Source organism: Phoenix dactylifera, chromosome 4, assembly GCF_051530095.1.
Source record: "Phoenix dactylifera cultivar Ajwa chromosome 4, Ajwa_hap1_PhDact_Kaust_v1.1, whole genome shotgun sequence".
NCBI classification, from domain to species: Eukaryota; Viridiplantae; Streptophyta; class Magnoliopsida; order Arecales; family Arecaceae; genus Phoenix; species Phoenix dactylifera.
Window position 1 is genome coordinate 54,532,200 of NC_143193.1, and position 15,083 is coordinate 54,547,282.

The 15,083-nt window shown below is 40.5% G+C and overlaps 1 protein-coding gene and 1 pseudogene across 2 annotated transcripts; one reads left to right on the top strand and one right to left on the bottom strand.

The window, feature by feature from the left end:
* The first annotated feature begins 47 nt into the window (after nt 1-47).
* On the top strand, nt 48-10,810 carry LOC103719852 (polyadenylation and cleavage factor homolog 4-like; annotated as a pseudogene). The gene is made up of 8 exons (XR_015977489.2): nt 48-1,294; nt 3,912-4,012; nt 4,335-4,592; nt 6,153-6,284; nt 6,417-6,949; nt 7,480-9,436; nt 10,118-10,197; nt 10,291-10,810. The product of XR_015977489.2 is annotated as a polyadenylation and cleavage factor homolog 4-like (transcript).
* Nucleotides 10,811-12,536: 1,726 nt separating this feature from the next.
* LOC103719854 (putative phytosulfokines 6) lies at nt 12,537-13,579 on the bottom strand. Its single transcript, XM_008809287.6, has 3 exons — nt 13,287-13,579; nt 13,106-13,173; nt 12,537-12,905 (listed from the first exon to the last, which is right to left on the bottom strand). Exons 1-3 carry the CDS (start codon nt 13,396-13,398, stop codon nt 12,798-12,800), a joined length of 288 nt encoding a protein of 95 aa, XP_008807509.1. The 5' UTR covers nt 13,399-13,579; the 3' UTR covers nt 12,537-12,797.
* Nucleotides 13,580-15,083: the final 1,504 nt, after the last annotated feature.

Genomic DNA, 15,083 nt, shown 5'->3' on the forward strand with positions numbered 1-15,083 from the left:
GATGTCTTCGAGATGAGCAAATGATATCAAATGGGAGTCATAGAAAATTTCCTTTTGAATCATCTACTAGCAATTCTTTTACTAAGAAAAATAAAGTGTATCACATACCTAGCAAGGCATTTTACTTTAGTTTTAAGTTATTTTCTTTTCATATTGCTTTCATGAGTACTGGTTTGCTTGTTTCTGCATAAAGCAAGTAGTGATTTCGAGAGCATCCTTATATATATTTTTTTAATGATGGGCATCAGAAATTTTCTTTATCAACGAGAGAGCATCGAACAAATTGTCAAATGGGTGCCCACTGAACTACTTTTGAATTTGTTTATCAGATCTGCTATCATTGTAAATCTATACGTTGCAAAATTAATTATGTAATAACTACAATACTAACAAAATATATACTTAAATTTTTCGCTAAATATGATAAGTATCATCTAATTGTAATTCTTAAGCAAAAATTTCACAAAATGTACTATGTACCTAGCAAGGGATTATAAAATGTACCATATAGCTAGCAAGGAATTTTGCACCACTTTTGGATTGTTTTTTTTTCCCTTGCTGCATAGCTGAGAAGTGATTTGCTTGTTTTTGGTCAGGTAGGCATGTGTACCAGACTACCAGTATAGACCTTCCGCATCCAAACTTTCATGCGGACTCGCCCACCTAAATGCACCCGCACAAACTTCCTCTCCTTTTTAAATCTCTCTCTCTCCTCTCCCTCTTCTACAGAACCCACTCCCTCTGTTCTCGCTACAGCACGCGGTTCCTCTCTCCCTCCTCCTCCTCTCCCTCCTCCAATTAGGGCTCCTCTCTGCGCCATTCGAATCCCTTCACCCTCCCCCAATCGCCTCTCTTCGCTTCTCTTCGTGCCGGTGGAAGCTAGGGTTAGGGTTGTTCGGGGATGGAAAAGGAGAGCTCCCGCCACCCAGCCGTCAGAGAGCCCGCTGCCAAGAGGCGACGGGTTCCCGAAGGCGGGGATCAGAAGGGTGGCTCCAAAGGAGCCGCGACCAATCGAGATCGCTCCGTCCCGCCGTTCAGAGCTCCCAGTGGCAGCGGCCAGGCAGTGGCGCCCAAGTCTGGGCCGGGTACGAAGGAGGCGTCCCAGAAACAAGAATCCAATCAGCAGCAGCAGCAGGAGGAGGAGGTTGAAGAGTTCGTGGCGCAGTACTGGTCGGCGCTCGCGGATTTAACCTCCAAGTCCAGGCCTGTCATCACGAACCTGTCTATAATTGCTGGCGAGAATCTGCACGCGGCGAAGGAGATAGCGCAGATCATCTGCGATAACATTCTCGCGGTGACCCGTCTTATCTAACTTTTACCGAGCTAAATTTAGATGGTGGTAAATGAAAATATTAATTTCCCAATTAAAAAGAAATCAAAAGCTTTTTTTTGTTGCCCCCCCCCCTCTTTTTTTTTTGGTAGATTTTAGGCTGGTGATTTCGACCATTGCCAGCATGATTGATTTTTCTACTAGTGCAGTATTTTTCAAATGAAATTTTGTTTTACAGGCTGCGCGGGGAGCAGAACCTAGTTTCTTGTTGTGAATCGAAATGGATGGTAGATTGGTTTTCATGAGTTTTGCTTCTGTCATGCCAGTCGGTAGTCCCACTAGTTTGAAGCATGAGGTTAAGCGACATATCTGATTGAAATGTCAATGACCGGGAATCTTGAAGTTGGAGTCATGAATCTTGTTGTGAGAGTTGATAGTCTTGGTTGGATTTAGACAACATAGCGATTGGTTGTTAAAAATGCAGTTCATTGCTATGAATTACAAACAAACATTGTAGTCTAAGGAGCTGTTTGGATGACAAAAGCTGCTATCCACATGATAGTTACCCATGGGTGGTGTTCTCTTCCACAGAAGAAAAGGAAGGAACACATTCATTAGAAATCGATCCATCCAGCTTGCTACCACCAGTCAGTCCTGATATGCTCGAATCCAAAATCTGTTTCCAAGGTAATTTTTACCAACCCGAAAGAATCAAGATTCGGGATCGACCTTTTATGCATAGCTTTGCATTCTCTTCACCTCTCTAGTGGGCGCCTCCCAACTATCATTCGTCACGGATGGAGCTTTTGGTATCTAAACATTGCCTAAGGATTTAGACTGATAAGATGTTAGTTCAAAGAAAATACAATAGACTTTGTGTTTAATTTTTGCTATACTGAAAATATCAGTAGGAATGGAGGCACATGCGCAAGGCATAAGGTAAAAATTTGATGGATTTTTTCTCTTATATATTCTTAAAAAAAAAAAAGAAAAATCATCTTATATTGGTATTATGGCATTGCTAAAGACCAGATCCAGACAACACAGTTTAACATATATAGAGAAGAGAAGTAGCTTACTATGTTTGATAGCATATTCTTTCGTGCTCCATTTTGCACTGCAGGTGATATGATGTGCCAAGTTATATGAAAATGGGTGAGCCCCATCCCTTTACTTCCATTACTTCGAAAAGCAATTAAAAGCTTAATATGTATCTGATGAAGTGCAAAATAGTGGAGAAGGCTTTTGTGAGCATCTCAATGCTGTGTATGATACACATGATACAATCAAACAGTGAGAGGCAAATGGATGGGGTTGGTTTGGGTGTATATCTGCCTGGTTAAGATCATACCAAACTAGTATTAGGACCCAGCTTTGAAACATTCACTTAATGTGGCGGGTTCAAACCAATTCCATGACTTCTAAGATTTATGGCTGGACCAGACATTTTAGTTGAGCTGGGTCTGATTGTGCTAGATTTATTTCCAACAAACTTGGAGATATAACTCCAATAGGTGCATATTCTAGACAGAGTATGTGCACATAGGATCTGAATTTACCTGAACTGCTTGCACCTAAGGTTTTGTTATTGCATATTAGCGGACTTGGAAACAAGCAAGTCATGCGACTTATCCTTTTTAAGTCTTTTGGAAGCAGGAGCAATGGATTTGTTACTTTCAGGAAGTGACACAAAATATGTCCTTACTTCTCTCAGGTTGAAAGTGCCTGTGTTTGGACTTTTTCTTTTTTCTTGGTCTAAACCATGATTAAGCATAATTATACAAAACAAAAGATGCTTGGCCATGCCTTGCCATTTTTCACTAGAATTGACCATCTCGGTCTAATTGACCATCTCAGTCTAGTCTTCTAAAAGTATCGCTTTTAACATGCTGAATGCTCAGAACTGAAACTCACCTTCCAGCAACTTATGTCTTCCAGCATATCTCACACTTACATGTAACCAAACTAACCAACCCTAACCTCACCCACGAGCCTCAATAGCTTTTTTGAGAGCCCTGCTGCAAGACATGAGGCGTGGTTTACCTCCAATAAGTATTTCTTGATGTAGACATAGAATATGAATATCATGATGTCATGCTTTCTTAATATTTTTACAATAGGGTTATATCCATCCTATTAAGAAGGCCTTGATTCAAATTTATTAGTGTGAGCATTAGTTCTCGATGAAATTCAGAACTCAAAGGAAACACTTAAAATAATATAAAAGGGCGGCCTGGTGCATGAGGCTCCCACCATTTAAGAGTCCGGTGAGGGTCATATGTACACAATCTTACCCCCCATGAAGAGAGATTGTTTCTATGTTTTGAACTCATGACTTCTAGATAACAATGGAACAACTTTATCATTGTGCCAAGTCTCACCCTCAAACACCTAAAATAATATAGGTTGGAATATTAAGAGTTCCTCCATTTCACTCTGTTTTTGGATGAGTAAAAGCTCGGAAAGTTTGCCATTTCTATTTCATCTTTGTTCATATCTTAGGGATCTGTTAGTGTGGCTTGTTTTACATGGGTCAACTTTTTTGAGAGAATTTATGCGGGTCAAACTGTTATGTAGCTTAAGTTGCTTGTGACATTTTTTTGACTACATGCATTCATCTGATGTTTCACTTGATTCACAGGTATGCAGTGAGCATAAGTTGCCATCGCTTTACTGCTTGATAGTATCACCAAAAACATTGGTGGTGATTATGTTGATTATTTTGCTGCCAAATTACCTGAGGTTAGACTCTCTTGTCCAACTATGATATTACCATATTGAATCCATTTCATGATTGTTTTGGACATGTTATTTTTTACCTGCTTTTTATAAATTACTAGGATGTTTTTTCCTTTAGCCATGAATTCAAAGGCTCTTTTTTCTCCTCTCATAGCTGGATTTAGTTTTAAAGGGCATGCTGCTTCCTCATTCTTCCCACTTTTTTTTTTGACTAGCTCTTGATAAGAGTTTTATAACTGGCATTGTTAATCTACAACTAGCTAAGTGTGTTTCTCTCATTTTTCTGTTTTGACACACTATAATTTTCATGATGCCTGTAACTTAGGTATTCTGCAAGGCCTATAAACAGGTAGATTCTTCTATACTTCCTACTATGAGGCATCTTTTTCAGACATGGGAAAAACATTTCCCCCCTGCTCCACTTCGGACAATTGAGAAAGAACTTGGCTTCCCACCCACAGTTAAAGGTTCAAGTAGATTTACAACAGTGAAGCCTGATTCTCAAAGACAAGCTCCCCCACAAGGCACTTATATAAATCCAAAATATTTAGAGGGAACCCAGCATATTCAGCAAGCAACCAGGGTAAGCAAAGTACTATGTGACTTTGGATGCACCACTTGTTGGTTTTGCTTCATAATTTGGACATCAGTTCCTTGCTGTATAATTTTCTGAGCTAAGTACAGTAGACTATGGAGATAGTTTCATATGACTTTGTTATAGCTGCCATATAAGGTTGCAGTTAAGCTGTATTTACAGGTTGACATTTTTGCGAACTAGTTATCCCAAGATTCCATCACTTACTATTCTGGTTGTCTGATTTTCATGGTTTGCCTTTAAAGATTTTGGTATATTGAGTCAATGGTTAAGGGAGAGGGGGAAAATCTCATAGATCGAATTGTTAGAGTACAAAATGGGTTTAAAACATCCAAATGAAAAAGATTGATGAGTGGTCAAAGGTCATTTTGTTGTGCTAATTTTAGCTGTCCATGCTTTGTCTGTCATCCACAGTTTTTATAGTATCAAGACTTGTCAGGCAAATCTGTCTCTGTCATGCATGCATTTATTTTATGAACTAGTGAAATTAACTGGAAGTCTGGTTTTTAGTCTGTATTATGTTTTAGCATATTAGGAGGATAAGTTTTTTCCTTTCTGCCTTACCCGCTTTCTGTAAATGGTTCTTGCTTATCCAGCTGAAATAATAGTTTAGCATCGTGCGGGAAATTATATTATTTCACACTTTTAAAATTTTAGTTCTTTACCTTTAGTCTTTGATAAATCATAATGGCTTGATTAGTTGACCAAGTAGATTTGAACTCTTTCAGAAGAAGGTCAATCTTCAATCAGTTTTGGCACATTCAGACATAACAAAATGTCCAATGCCTCTGAAATTATATTGCATTTCTTTTAGATATCAATGGTCAACAAGCCTTAAGACAGAAATTAAGGTTGGAATCATGAATAGATAGGCATTTGTTCCTATCAAGGCTCCAACCATGGCAGCCCAAACTGCTGTTGCAAACCCTTCCTTATGGTTCAACAATCAAAAATCAATTAAATTAAATACCAGTGCCTTTTTTTTATCTCTATACAATAAAAGCATTCAACTGAGAAATCTGTAACCAACAAACCTTTACCTGATCTTTTTGAATTTGTATCAAGGGCTATGTGTGTTACCAATGCAAGCTTGTTGCTGTAATAAATTTTTTTTCAAATAGACGAAGGATTCATATTGCATGGCCCCTAGTGGGAAGTAGGGACTAATCTTAGGGACTGAAAATGGGAATGAGAATAAAGATGTATGTAACACATGGGAGCAAACTATAATTTATTGCATTGCCAAGTCACAATGGCAAAAAGAAATCGTTGTGTCTAAGAAAAGACAAAGGAATAGACCTAGCCCCAAGAATAGGTGATTTTGCTTGCTGGTTATAATTATGACTATTGTCTCTGTGTTCTTAGAACAACAAGAAGTGATTGGATGAGATGAGAATTAATTGGGTCAATGTTTATGCTGCAGATGATCTGTTTTTATGAAGCACTCCCCCCTTTTAATGCTGTATTCACAGAATCACAATATGATCATAGTAGATTGCATGACATTTCATATACCTTATTGCTTATCTTTTGGTTCATATGATGAAGGTCAAGGTCAAGGAAGCAGACAGCGAAGACACTAGGGGTCTCATGACGCCAGTTGGTGATGCAATGAGGCCTGACAGCGTAGCTGCCACTGGAAGGTCAAGGCTGTTGATGGATCTTCCTGTTGAGAAGGCAGTAATAGATTTTCTCCCATTTGCATGAGATATCTACAAAAACTATTAAGTAGAATATTGTTTTTTACCACATTTAAAATACTTTTAACCATACAGGGCATTTGTGTATGCTTATAGTTTTTTAATATTTCAGAATAATCAGTACCCTCTAAAGGGTCAACTAAGTGTGCCTGTTCATGAAAAGAAAGGGTCTGGAGGTTGCAAAATTTCTTCTGATCTTGCACGGTGGTCAGAGTTGGAACATTGAGTGAGAGAGATAAAGAGCAAGGTGGACATGGCAAGCCATGTTATGGTGCAGGTGGCACTGCTGCTGAGTCACCTATTGGCAAAAGTAATGGTTTTAGTTCAAATCATGCTTATGGAGATTATAGAGCTTTAGGATCTGGACAAGTTGATCATCGCCTACCTTCAGTCCCCATGAATAATGCAACCAAAATTAGCCAACTGACTTATAATGACTGGAATAATTCTGAGGAAGAAGAGTATATGTGGGATGATATGAGCTCCAAAATGACAGATTGCGGAGGAAATATTAGCGCATTGAAAGATAGTGGCAATGCCAAAGATGCAGATAAACCTGCAGGATTGCAAAGAGGGAAGTGGTTGCCATCAGAGACCAAGCATCTAGATGCTTCATGGCACCAACGCAATACTTGTCCTCCAACTGTAAGGATCTCTTTAGGGGAAAACAAAGTTTCATTATTTAAAGCATGATTTTCTTTAATTCTTTTCAGTTTTTTATTGGTTCTAAATAAAAATAATAGCATGTGCTTGCATGTCTCTGTGGTGATAGAATACCTGCTATTCTTGTTCTTTGCATGCATGGCCAACTGGATATCAAAGGTTGTAACATTTTGCATATGGTGCAAGGAAACTTTGTAACTACTACTGATGCATATGCACACTTTTATTCCTGACACTCACTTAAGAGATCTTATTTGTCATTAATTAAAACACATGGCATGCATGTAATACTATTTCAAAATGGAATATCAGAAAAGGGGCATTTTTTGTGCTAAATTGTTATGAATCAATGAAAGTTGAAAACATCAGGAAGGAATTTCCTGTTTTCTCATTACAATGATGGCCAATGAGTGCTGTATAGTTCCTTTTCACTTGTTTAAATAGTTTGTGATTTTTTTTTTTATTTTCATCTACTAGAAATTTGCAGTCTGATGCCCAATATCCATATGCAGGAGTTTGATCAACACTTTGTCCAACGATGTAATCAACAGGATACTGCTTCAAGGCTTAATATTGAGATATCTGTAGGTTCGAAGTCCACTGAACGAACTGCATTGGTGCGACATGCACTGATGGCATGGCCCTTGTGCAAGTCATCACCCTCCATGGTTAGTTTGTCCCATATGAGCTCAAGATATTCAGGTCTGTTAGAGGGTAAGCCAACCTATTTTAGTGGCAGTCCATCAACAGCTATGAGTTCATCTTTATCAAGGCCTGGGCTTCTACCTCATGTGGGGCTGCCTGGCACTGCTGTTCCCACAAGCTTAGGCCCTTTAACAAACATACATCCAGGATTTGGGCAGTCAAGGCAGCAGTCTGTTCAACCTCCATCACCATCTGCCTACCTACTTCCTTTTGCGCCCCTTCAACTTCAGAAATTGCACATTCCAACTGACCATAGTCAGATGCGACCTCTCTCCTTCCCTCAAACTTGTCAAAAGCCTATGCACCTTCAAGGGCAGTTGAATCAATCACATAGACCCCTCACCTCAGATTATTCAGTTTTACCTCAGAACAATGCTCAGCGGGCCAACACTTTGCAGAATTCATCACTGTACTCATCACAGCCACCCCAACAAATGCAAAACTCATCAGCCTCTTCGCCTTTTACCCAAGTGAGGCATTGTTACCCTTTACTGCAGCAGTTACATGCTGATCCTTCACTACGGCAGCCACTTTCACAACATCAATTCACCATTCAGACCCAGAAGCAACCACCTTCCACCCTGAGCTTTGGAACTAACAGGTGGGATTTTCTGGAACTAGCCACCTGAATTCCGCTGTTAACTTGTCTGGGCAGTCTGGCATCAGTAATTTACTAGATGGTATTATGAAGAGTGGAGTCCTCTCTAACAATTCAGCTAGCTTCAAGAACTGCCGTATACCACCACCCTTCCCAAGTGGACCTCTGCCTATCCAAGTGCCAACATCATTCACTGTCATGTCCTCTTCTTTAACAGTCCCAACTTCATTTTGCAAAACACATGCTCTGAAGACAACCCCACCAAGTGTTCTGCTCCCTTCTCTGCCACCTGGTCCTCCTCCCTCATCTCTAGGAGGTACGTCATCACAGATCTCCAGCATGCCTGGTGCCATCCCAAGTGTGTCAACTCTTTTTAGCTCATTGGTTGCTCAAGGTTTGATATCATCACCAGTAACTGAAAGTTTAACCCCAGATGAGAGGCCTTATCGACTTCCATGTCAAAGCAGTGGTTTCGCTAGCAGCTCGGTAATGTTAGTTCCTTCAACCTCAGCTAATATTTCTGATACATCACTTTTGGTGAAGGAGCATTTGGTCCCTGAATCTTCTGCTACAGTGAGTGCTACTGTAATACAGTCCACCACTACAAAATTCAAGGACTTTATTTGCATTGATTTTAAGCCAGAAATCATGTGTGAACATCATTCTTTTGCAATTAATAGCCTTTTTGATGATCTAAAGCATCAGTGCAGAACATGTGGACTAAGATTCAAACTTCTAGAGAAGCTTAATTGTCATTTAGATTGGCATGCCTCAAAAAGGTTGGAGCCAAGTAATACTGTCAGATGTTCTCGAAAATGGTATGCAAAATTAAGCTGCTGGCTAGATGGAAATGTGGGACCATCATGTGGGCCAGTGTCTGCCACTTCTGTGGAAGATATGGTTTCGGATGGGGAAGCATGTGAACCAATGGTTCCTGCTGATGAAAATCAGGTCATATGTACTTTATGTGGAGAACCATTTGAAGATTTCTACTCTTGTGAAAGGGGTGAGTGGATGTACAAAAGTGCAGTGCTCTTGAACTTGCCAGATAGAGATGCTGATGACAGAAGCATGGACAGGAGCCTTGAACGGGCTGTTATTGTGCATGCCAAATGTAAGTGAAGAATTTCAACTGAAGGTATAGAGGTCCTGGGCATCAGAAAGCAGTACACCTCTAAACTCTGCTACCTGAGCTAGTTTTGTTTATAAATATCTGAATACCTACATGAATGCTCATTTATTTGTTTCTCCAATCTTTGCTCTGCCCGTATGCACCTTTGTTATGGTAATCTAACCCTGTAAGTAACAATGAACTGACTACTGTAACTGTTGGGATATGTTCCAGCTCTATTTGGCTGGCTTTGGTACCCCCTTCATCAATTAAGGACTACCTCTGGTATCAAACTGTAAACTTTTTAAATTTCTTTATGCCACATGAGTAATCCTGCAAGGTGAATCTTTGTGCCGAACCCATGGGGAAAATTCAAATTCCACTCTTGACAAATTTGACTCTTAATTTGTTAAATGTGAGATGGAGAATTCTGACATTAGAAAGCTGGCTTGGAAGGCAAATCAAATCTGCTTATTATCTGTTAGATAGTAAGTTAGACTTGGCTGCTGGAATTACAGGCGTATGTCATGGTTATGAAACTGGAAATTAGGACCTGACCGATCAGTCAAGCTGTGATTGAATTGGAACTTAACCTTTAGAATTGATTCTGAGTCTACGATTATAGTTAATGCTTGTACGTAGAAAAATGCCTGCTTATGTATCTAACATGCATTTTTATTTGGATACTTGATCGGCTAAAATGTGTGTTCTGATTCTGCCTATGTTCGCGGGATAGGAGTGAAAAATTGATAGCACGAGAACTGAGAGTTTACTCTATGTGCTGCGAGTCCAGACAAGCAGATGCATCGAGTTGAGGTTTGTTCTTTGCATGTTTCATGTGCATGCCAGTAGGGTATCAGATTTGTCAAGGTTTACTCTTGTTTCAATATTCAATATTCATGCCATCAGGGGCAATTCTTTGTGCGTGTAAAGGAGAAGCCGGTCTCCCCTTGATAATACGTTTAATTTCCTAACCATACATACAGAAAGCAATTGATAAGCAGATAAGTTGCCTGCTGTCCTCTTATATTTTTTGCACGTAATTTGCACATATCTATTTTTTACCTGCCTTGATGAATTGGGCTGTCCATCCAGCATCAGGTAGCAATAATCCATGAAAGAAGAAGAAAGAAACTTCGTTGAAGGGCAAATTCTCTGCTAGCTTTGCTGCTATGGTTTCATGATGATGCGGATATGGAACTATCAGGAGCTCACTGGACAACTTATGACACATCTGCTTTCAGATCTCTGCGAGTTTTAGCGCATGTATGTTTGAGGGGTGCACTTCCATTTGTGGCAGGGTACCTCACTCGTTGAATGTTTGTAGGCGCTGCATCTTGTTACTGGTTTATGTCGAACAATTTGAGATCCAGAATCTTTCTTGGTTCTGGATGCTTATCAAATGTTGAATCCATCTGCTTTTTGTATTTTCTGTGGGAATAGAGGGATGCAAAGAGCGCATGTGTAGAATTTTGATCAAGCACCGATCCATCTATGGTTCTACAGTTGCAGGTGTCGTGATCATCTAGTTATGAAGCTACATGCATCATCTGCCTTCTTTGTTGTTTTCTCATCGAATCTTATCTTTATAGTTCCAGCTGTCCTCTCCTTTGTAATTGGTCTTTGCAGAACTTACTATGGAACATCGTGATCGTATTATTTGAGAGACTGGAGGCGGAGGCCAGTTGTATTCCAATAGCTGCGGCTTTTGGTGATGCAGCTAATGCTGGTACTCTATCTCGCCCTTCCGGGTCCACGCTTAGTGGAATGACGATTTGAGGTGATCTGAGCTCTGGGTCGGTGGGTCCAGTTAAATGCTAGTTTTTTCCTTTCCCAGTTTAGCTCATTATTAAAGTGGAAAGCCAATGACATTGCCCCTGTCCGGGGAAGTATGGAAAGCTATGATATCATAAAAAGCATCATATGGAGGGCGCATCAAGAATCCGAAGCTTAAAAAAATCGAGCAATTATAACATGCTGGGACCACGGTCACATGAAGAGTCGGTGAGTTGCAGCTATAAAAAGCCTATCATCTAGTACAAGGGTTATACGGTAACAATATATGGACAAAGTTCCTTGGTCCGGTAATCGAGGTTAATTCATCTTGCCGTCCTAATAATCACGGTTAGTCATCTTTCTCGTTCGGTATTCGTTTTTGACTTTTGAGTAGGAAAAAAAGAAAAAAAAACTGATGCCTGAACTGACCTAACGAAGACCCGTGAAATGGGTCCGGCTGGTGCACATGCCCTGTGGCTTGAAATGGGTGCTGGAACTCTCTGCCGACCCGACCCAACCTAACCAGCCTGAAGGAAACCTATCCTCCTACCCTAACCCTTATGTACTGTATCCTAGCAAGTATATGGCCTGCCGAAGCCAGTTTTCAGCCGCACCGCTAGCTAGCTGCACCCCATTGACGAGAAGGTGAAATGATAGAGATCATACAGGTAATGGGACCACCGCTTTTCTGGGAAAAAGGTCTCTTGGTTCATGGCAGGTCACTTTGTCTAGCGGAATGGAGGAGGAGGGGATGGGCTTTTATCTTCTAAACCCACTCCTTGAAAAGAAACCATCAGTTATGTACCCCCCCCCCCCCCCCAAAAAAAAGAAGATGCATCAGCTGAGGGTTTTCTATCCCGAGTCCCCTTTCTTTTTTTTTCTTTTTTTTAACAATCACGAGCCCCTTCTTTCTGTACGCCTAGCTCTTTCTAAAAGTCCAGAGAAAGAGGCTCGACCAACTATGGTGTATCTTGTTTAACAAAATAAATAATAAAGGAGAAGACTTCTCAAAGATCCTTAACCAATGCTGAGTGCGAGTATTATGACAAGGTTTAGCCGCTTATCCTTGCTCTGTCACTGAAAAATGGGCAATCCATCATCTTGAGAGGGTCTTCCTCCTGCGGCCTCTCTCTCTCTCTCTCTCTCTCTCTCTCTCTCTCTCTATATATATATATATATATATATTCTATTTTTTGAAAAAAAACAGAAAAAACTCGATCAAAATGAGACAGGACCGAAGGTAAATAAAATACGCTGCGGCACCCTCATATGATCGTATCACCTGTCTCACTTGCCTCTCTGGCGGTCGGAGACCAGAAATAAATAAAAACTTAAAAATATATATAAAAAAAGCAGCGAATCTGGGCAACAAGCGGACAGGGAGAAAATATATAGTAGTTGCATACTAAGGTGGCGTCGGTTCACATCACGCCCACTGACATTACTTGGTAAACTGACCCCATAAAATACTCCCTAGTAAAATATAATGCTGTTCGAGCCACAGCTTGTCCGGTTATCACATCATAGGGTTTGGTGAGCAATATATCATATACTACTAAATGGTCAGAACGGCCTTGCGAGATCCCGTCATCGGTGGTTTGTTGAAGCTAAGACGCTCGCTTTCTCGCTTCTTTCCCCTCCTATGGCCTGTGACGCTGCGTGTAGATGTAGTCCAGATGGGCCTCGGAGATCATCCTCGTCTTCAAGCATTCATCATCTTCTTCCACGCACTTCTCCAGTTCCATCAGCTGAAACGGAAAAGAAATAAGCAAAACAAAAGAGGGGGGAAGTCCCACATCTGGGTCTTGCAGCCTAAAGAAAGAAATAATTTCTGGTCATTTTATGACTATCCTATATATATACCACATTAGTAATGAATGAGGAAATTAAGTAGCCATGAAGAATGACGTCATTGAACAAAGGAAGGACGATTTATAACTACATTCACCTCCCGAGAATATCTTTCCTCCGTCTCTGCTGCATCGCCCAGGAGTGTAACATCATCGACCCTCGCATCTTGTCGAGAAAGAGAAGACGTCAGAAGCTAGAAGAAGCAAAAGAAAGGAGCTCCATTTCGTCCTACATATGAGCAAATGTAGATCGAGGAGGAGGATTTAAGAGTTTATTACCAAGTTTTGGCTGCGAGAGGAGACGAGAAGCTCTTGTTGTGTAGACAGAGAGCATGGTGAGGAGGAGGAGGAGGAGGGGAAGAAGCCCATGGGAGCGAGAGCTATGCTTCATGGTTCCTTCCTGTCAAGGTCGCAAACTGTGGCGAGGGGAGATGGGAAGGGTTGGAGAGGGGGGTCTTAGGGTGGCGGTTGTATTTATGCATAAATTCATCCGCACTTGAGAGGTGAGATGAGGGCGCAGAGGGGGTGGAGGAGGAGTCACATGAGATGAGAGGAGATGGGATCCAAAGCCCAAAGCCCAAAGCCGGCAGCCGCTTATCAATGCCGCAGCCTGTTTGTGGGACCACTCCGCACTTACTTTCTTTCTAAACACCCACAGACGCACCCCTACGGCCGTACTCCACCCACATGCTCGTGTCATATATATTTCCCTTCGCACCCAAAGGCCAAAGCATAGGGCTCTCATGTTCCATACGCAGCACGGAGGGAGAGAGGGGAAGAAGAAGAGAGAGACAACGATAGGCACGAGCGGGGAGAGAAGACCTACGTAAGAAAATGGTGGGGGTTTCTATACACGGATGGGGTAATATATATCGGGGATGGTCTTAGATTGCAGAGGTATGAACCATATATGGTCATGCTTGGGTGCCTTCAGCATCGGTCCATTAACTATTAATGACATAAAACGTGTTGATGGTGTGGGTATTCGGGTGGAACAGCACCCCTCATCTTGCTGTTGTCGCGGACAAACATGCCAATAAGTCAACCGATGGACTGTAATGTCAGCTGCCTTTTGACAGCTGTCATACTTTTGCGCGCTCGACAGATATACGGTGCGTTGAATAATTTTTTGATAGAAAGGCAAGCGAGCTTCGTCAAGGCCCAATTGATTGTTAGTAATTTATCAACATAAAGCTAAGGCTGTACATGCACCCGGGCAAAAAGAGACCACCTGTACATATAATTATTGAGACGGAACCTTATCTCGATTAATTTACCATCACATTTGATACCGGGGTCGTTTAAAGAGGAAGGTTTAAGTAGTTCATGATATCTCATATTTTGAAGGTATTCTTCATCCAATACTCCCACGTTGTACCACTAGCACCCTGAATCATCATATTTGAACTTGAATAAGGTAATGGTCAGTAAAATAGCTGATTTATAAGAACCCTATATGAAGTTTTTTACGATAAGAGCTCGTTTCATTCAAAGAAAGAATTTTTTCTCACCGAAACATTTTTTTATGGAAAGCTGATTTATGAGAGTATGATGTCTGAAAAAGTAATTTTGGCATGTTTGATTGACAATAGAAAAGTGGTATATTTCAAACTGGCATATGTTTGGTTAAACATTTACTTCCTTAAAAAAATTATGTAAAATATTTATTATACACTTAATAAAGGAAAAAAAAACTCATTCATAGGTTTTGATGAATTAAGAATAGTTTTGGAATAAAAAAATTTAATTTTCAACTAGTGGGAAAGTGGCTTTTTTATGTTCTTCATGGATTTTTCTTTCTATAAAATATGAGAATTTTATTCTGGTGGGAATGCTACTTTTGCATCTTTCTCTTTTGAAAACTTTAACTAAACAAAAAATCTTCCTTCATTCTCCCGTTGACCACACTTTCCTCTCTTCCTTTTTGGCAAACCAAATGAGTCCTAAGAAAAATGTTTGATGACTGTCAGGTTTTGTTTCTACTTGTATGAGTGCATGTAGCTTGGTTGGTTATAGCACTGCAGGTATCTGCATATCATCAGGACGTTTGTAATAGTTTTGTCGTCTATGTAAAGT

Bases quoted from the DNA above. Each gene is read 5' to 3' on its own strand.
- LOC103719854 (XM_008809287.6), bottom strand. From the start codon at position 13,398: ATGAAGCATAGCTCTCGCTCCCATGGGCTTCTTCCCCTCCTCCTCCTC. The intron at 13,174-13,286 runs GTAATAAACTCT...TTTCTCGACAAG, and splicing joins CCTCTCGCAGCCAAAACTTG to ATGCGAGGGTCGATGATGTT. The intron at 12,906-13,105 runs GTGAATGTAGTT...TTTCCGTTTCAG, and splicing joins AGGAAAGATATTCTCGGGAG to CTGATGGAACTGGAGAAGTG.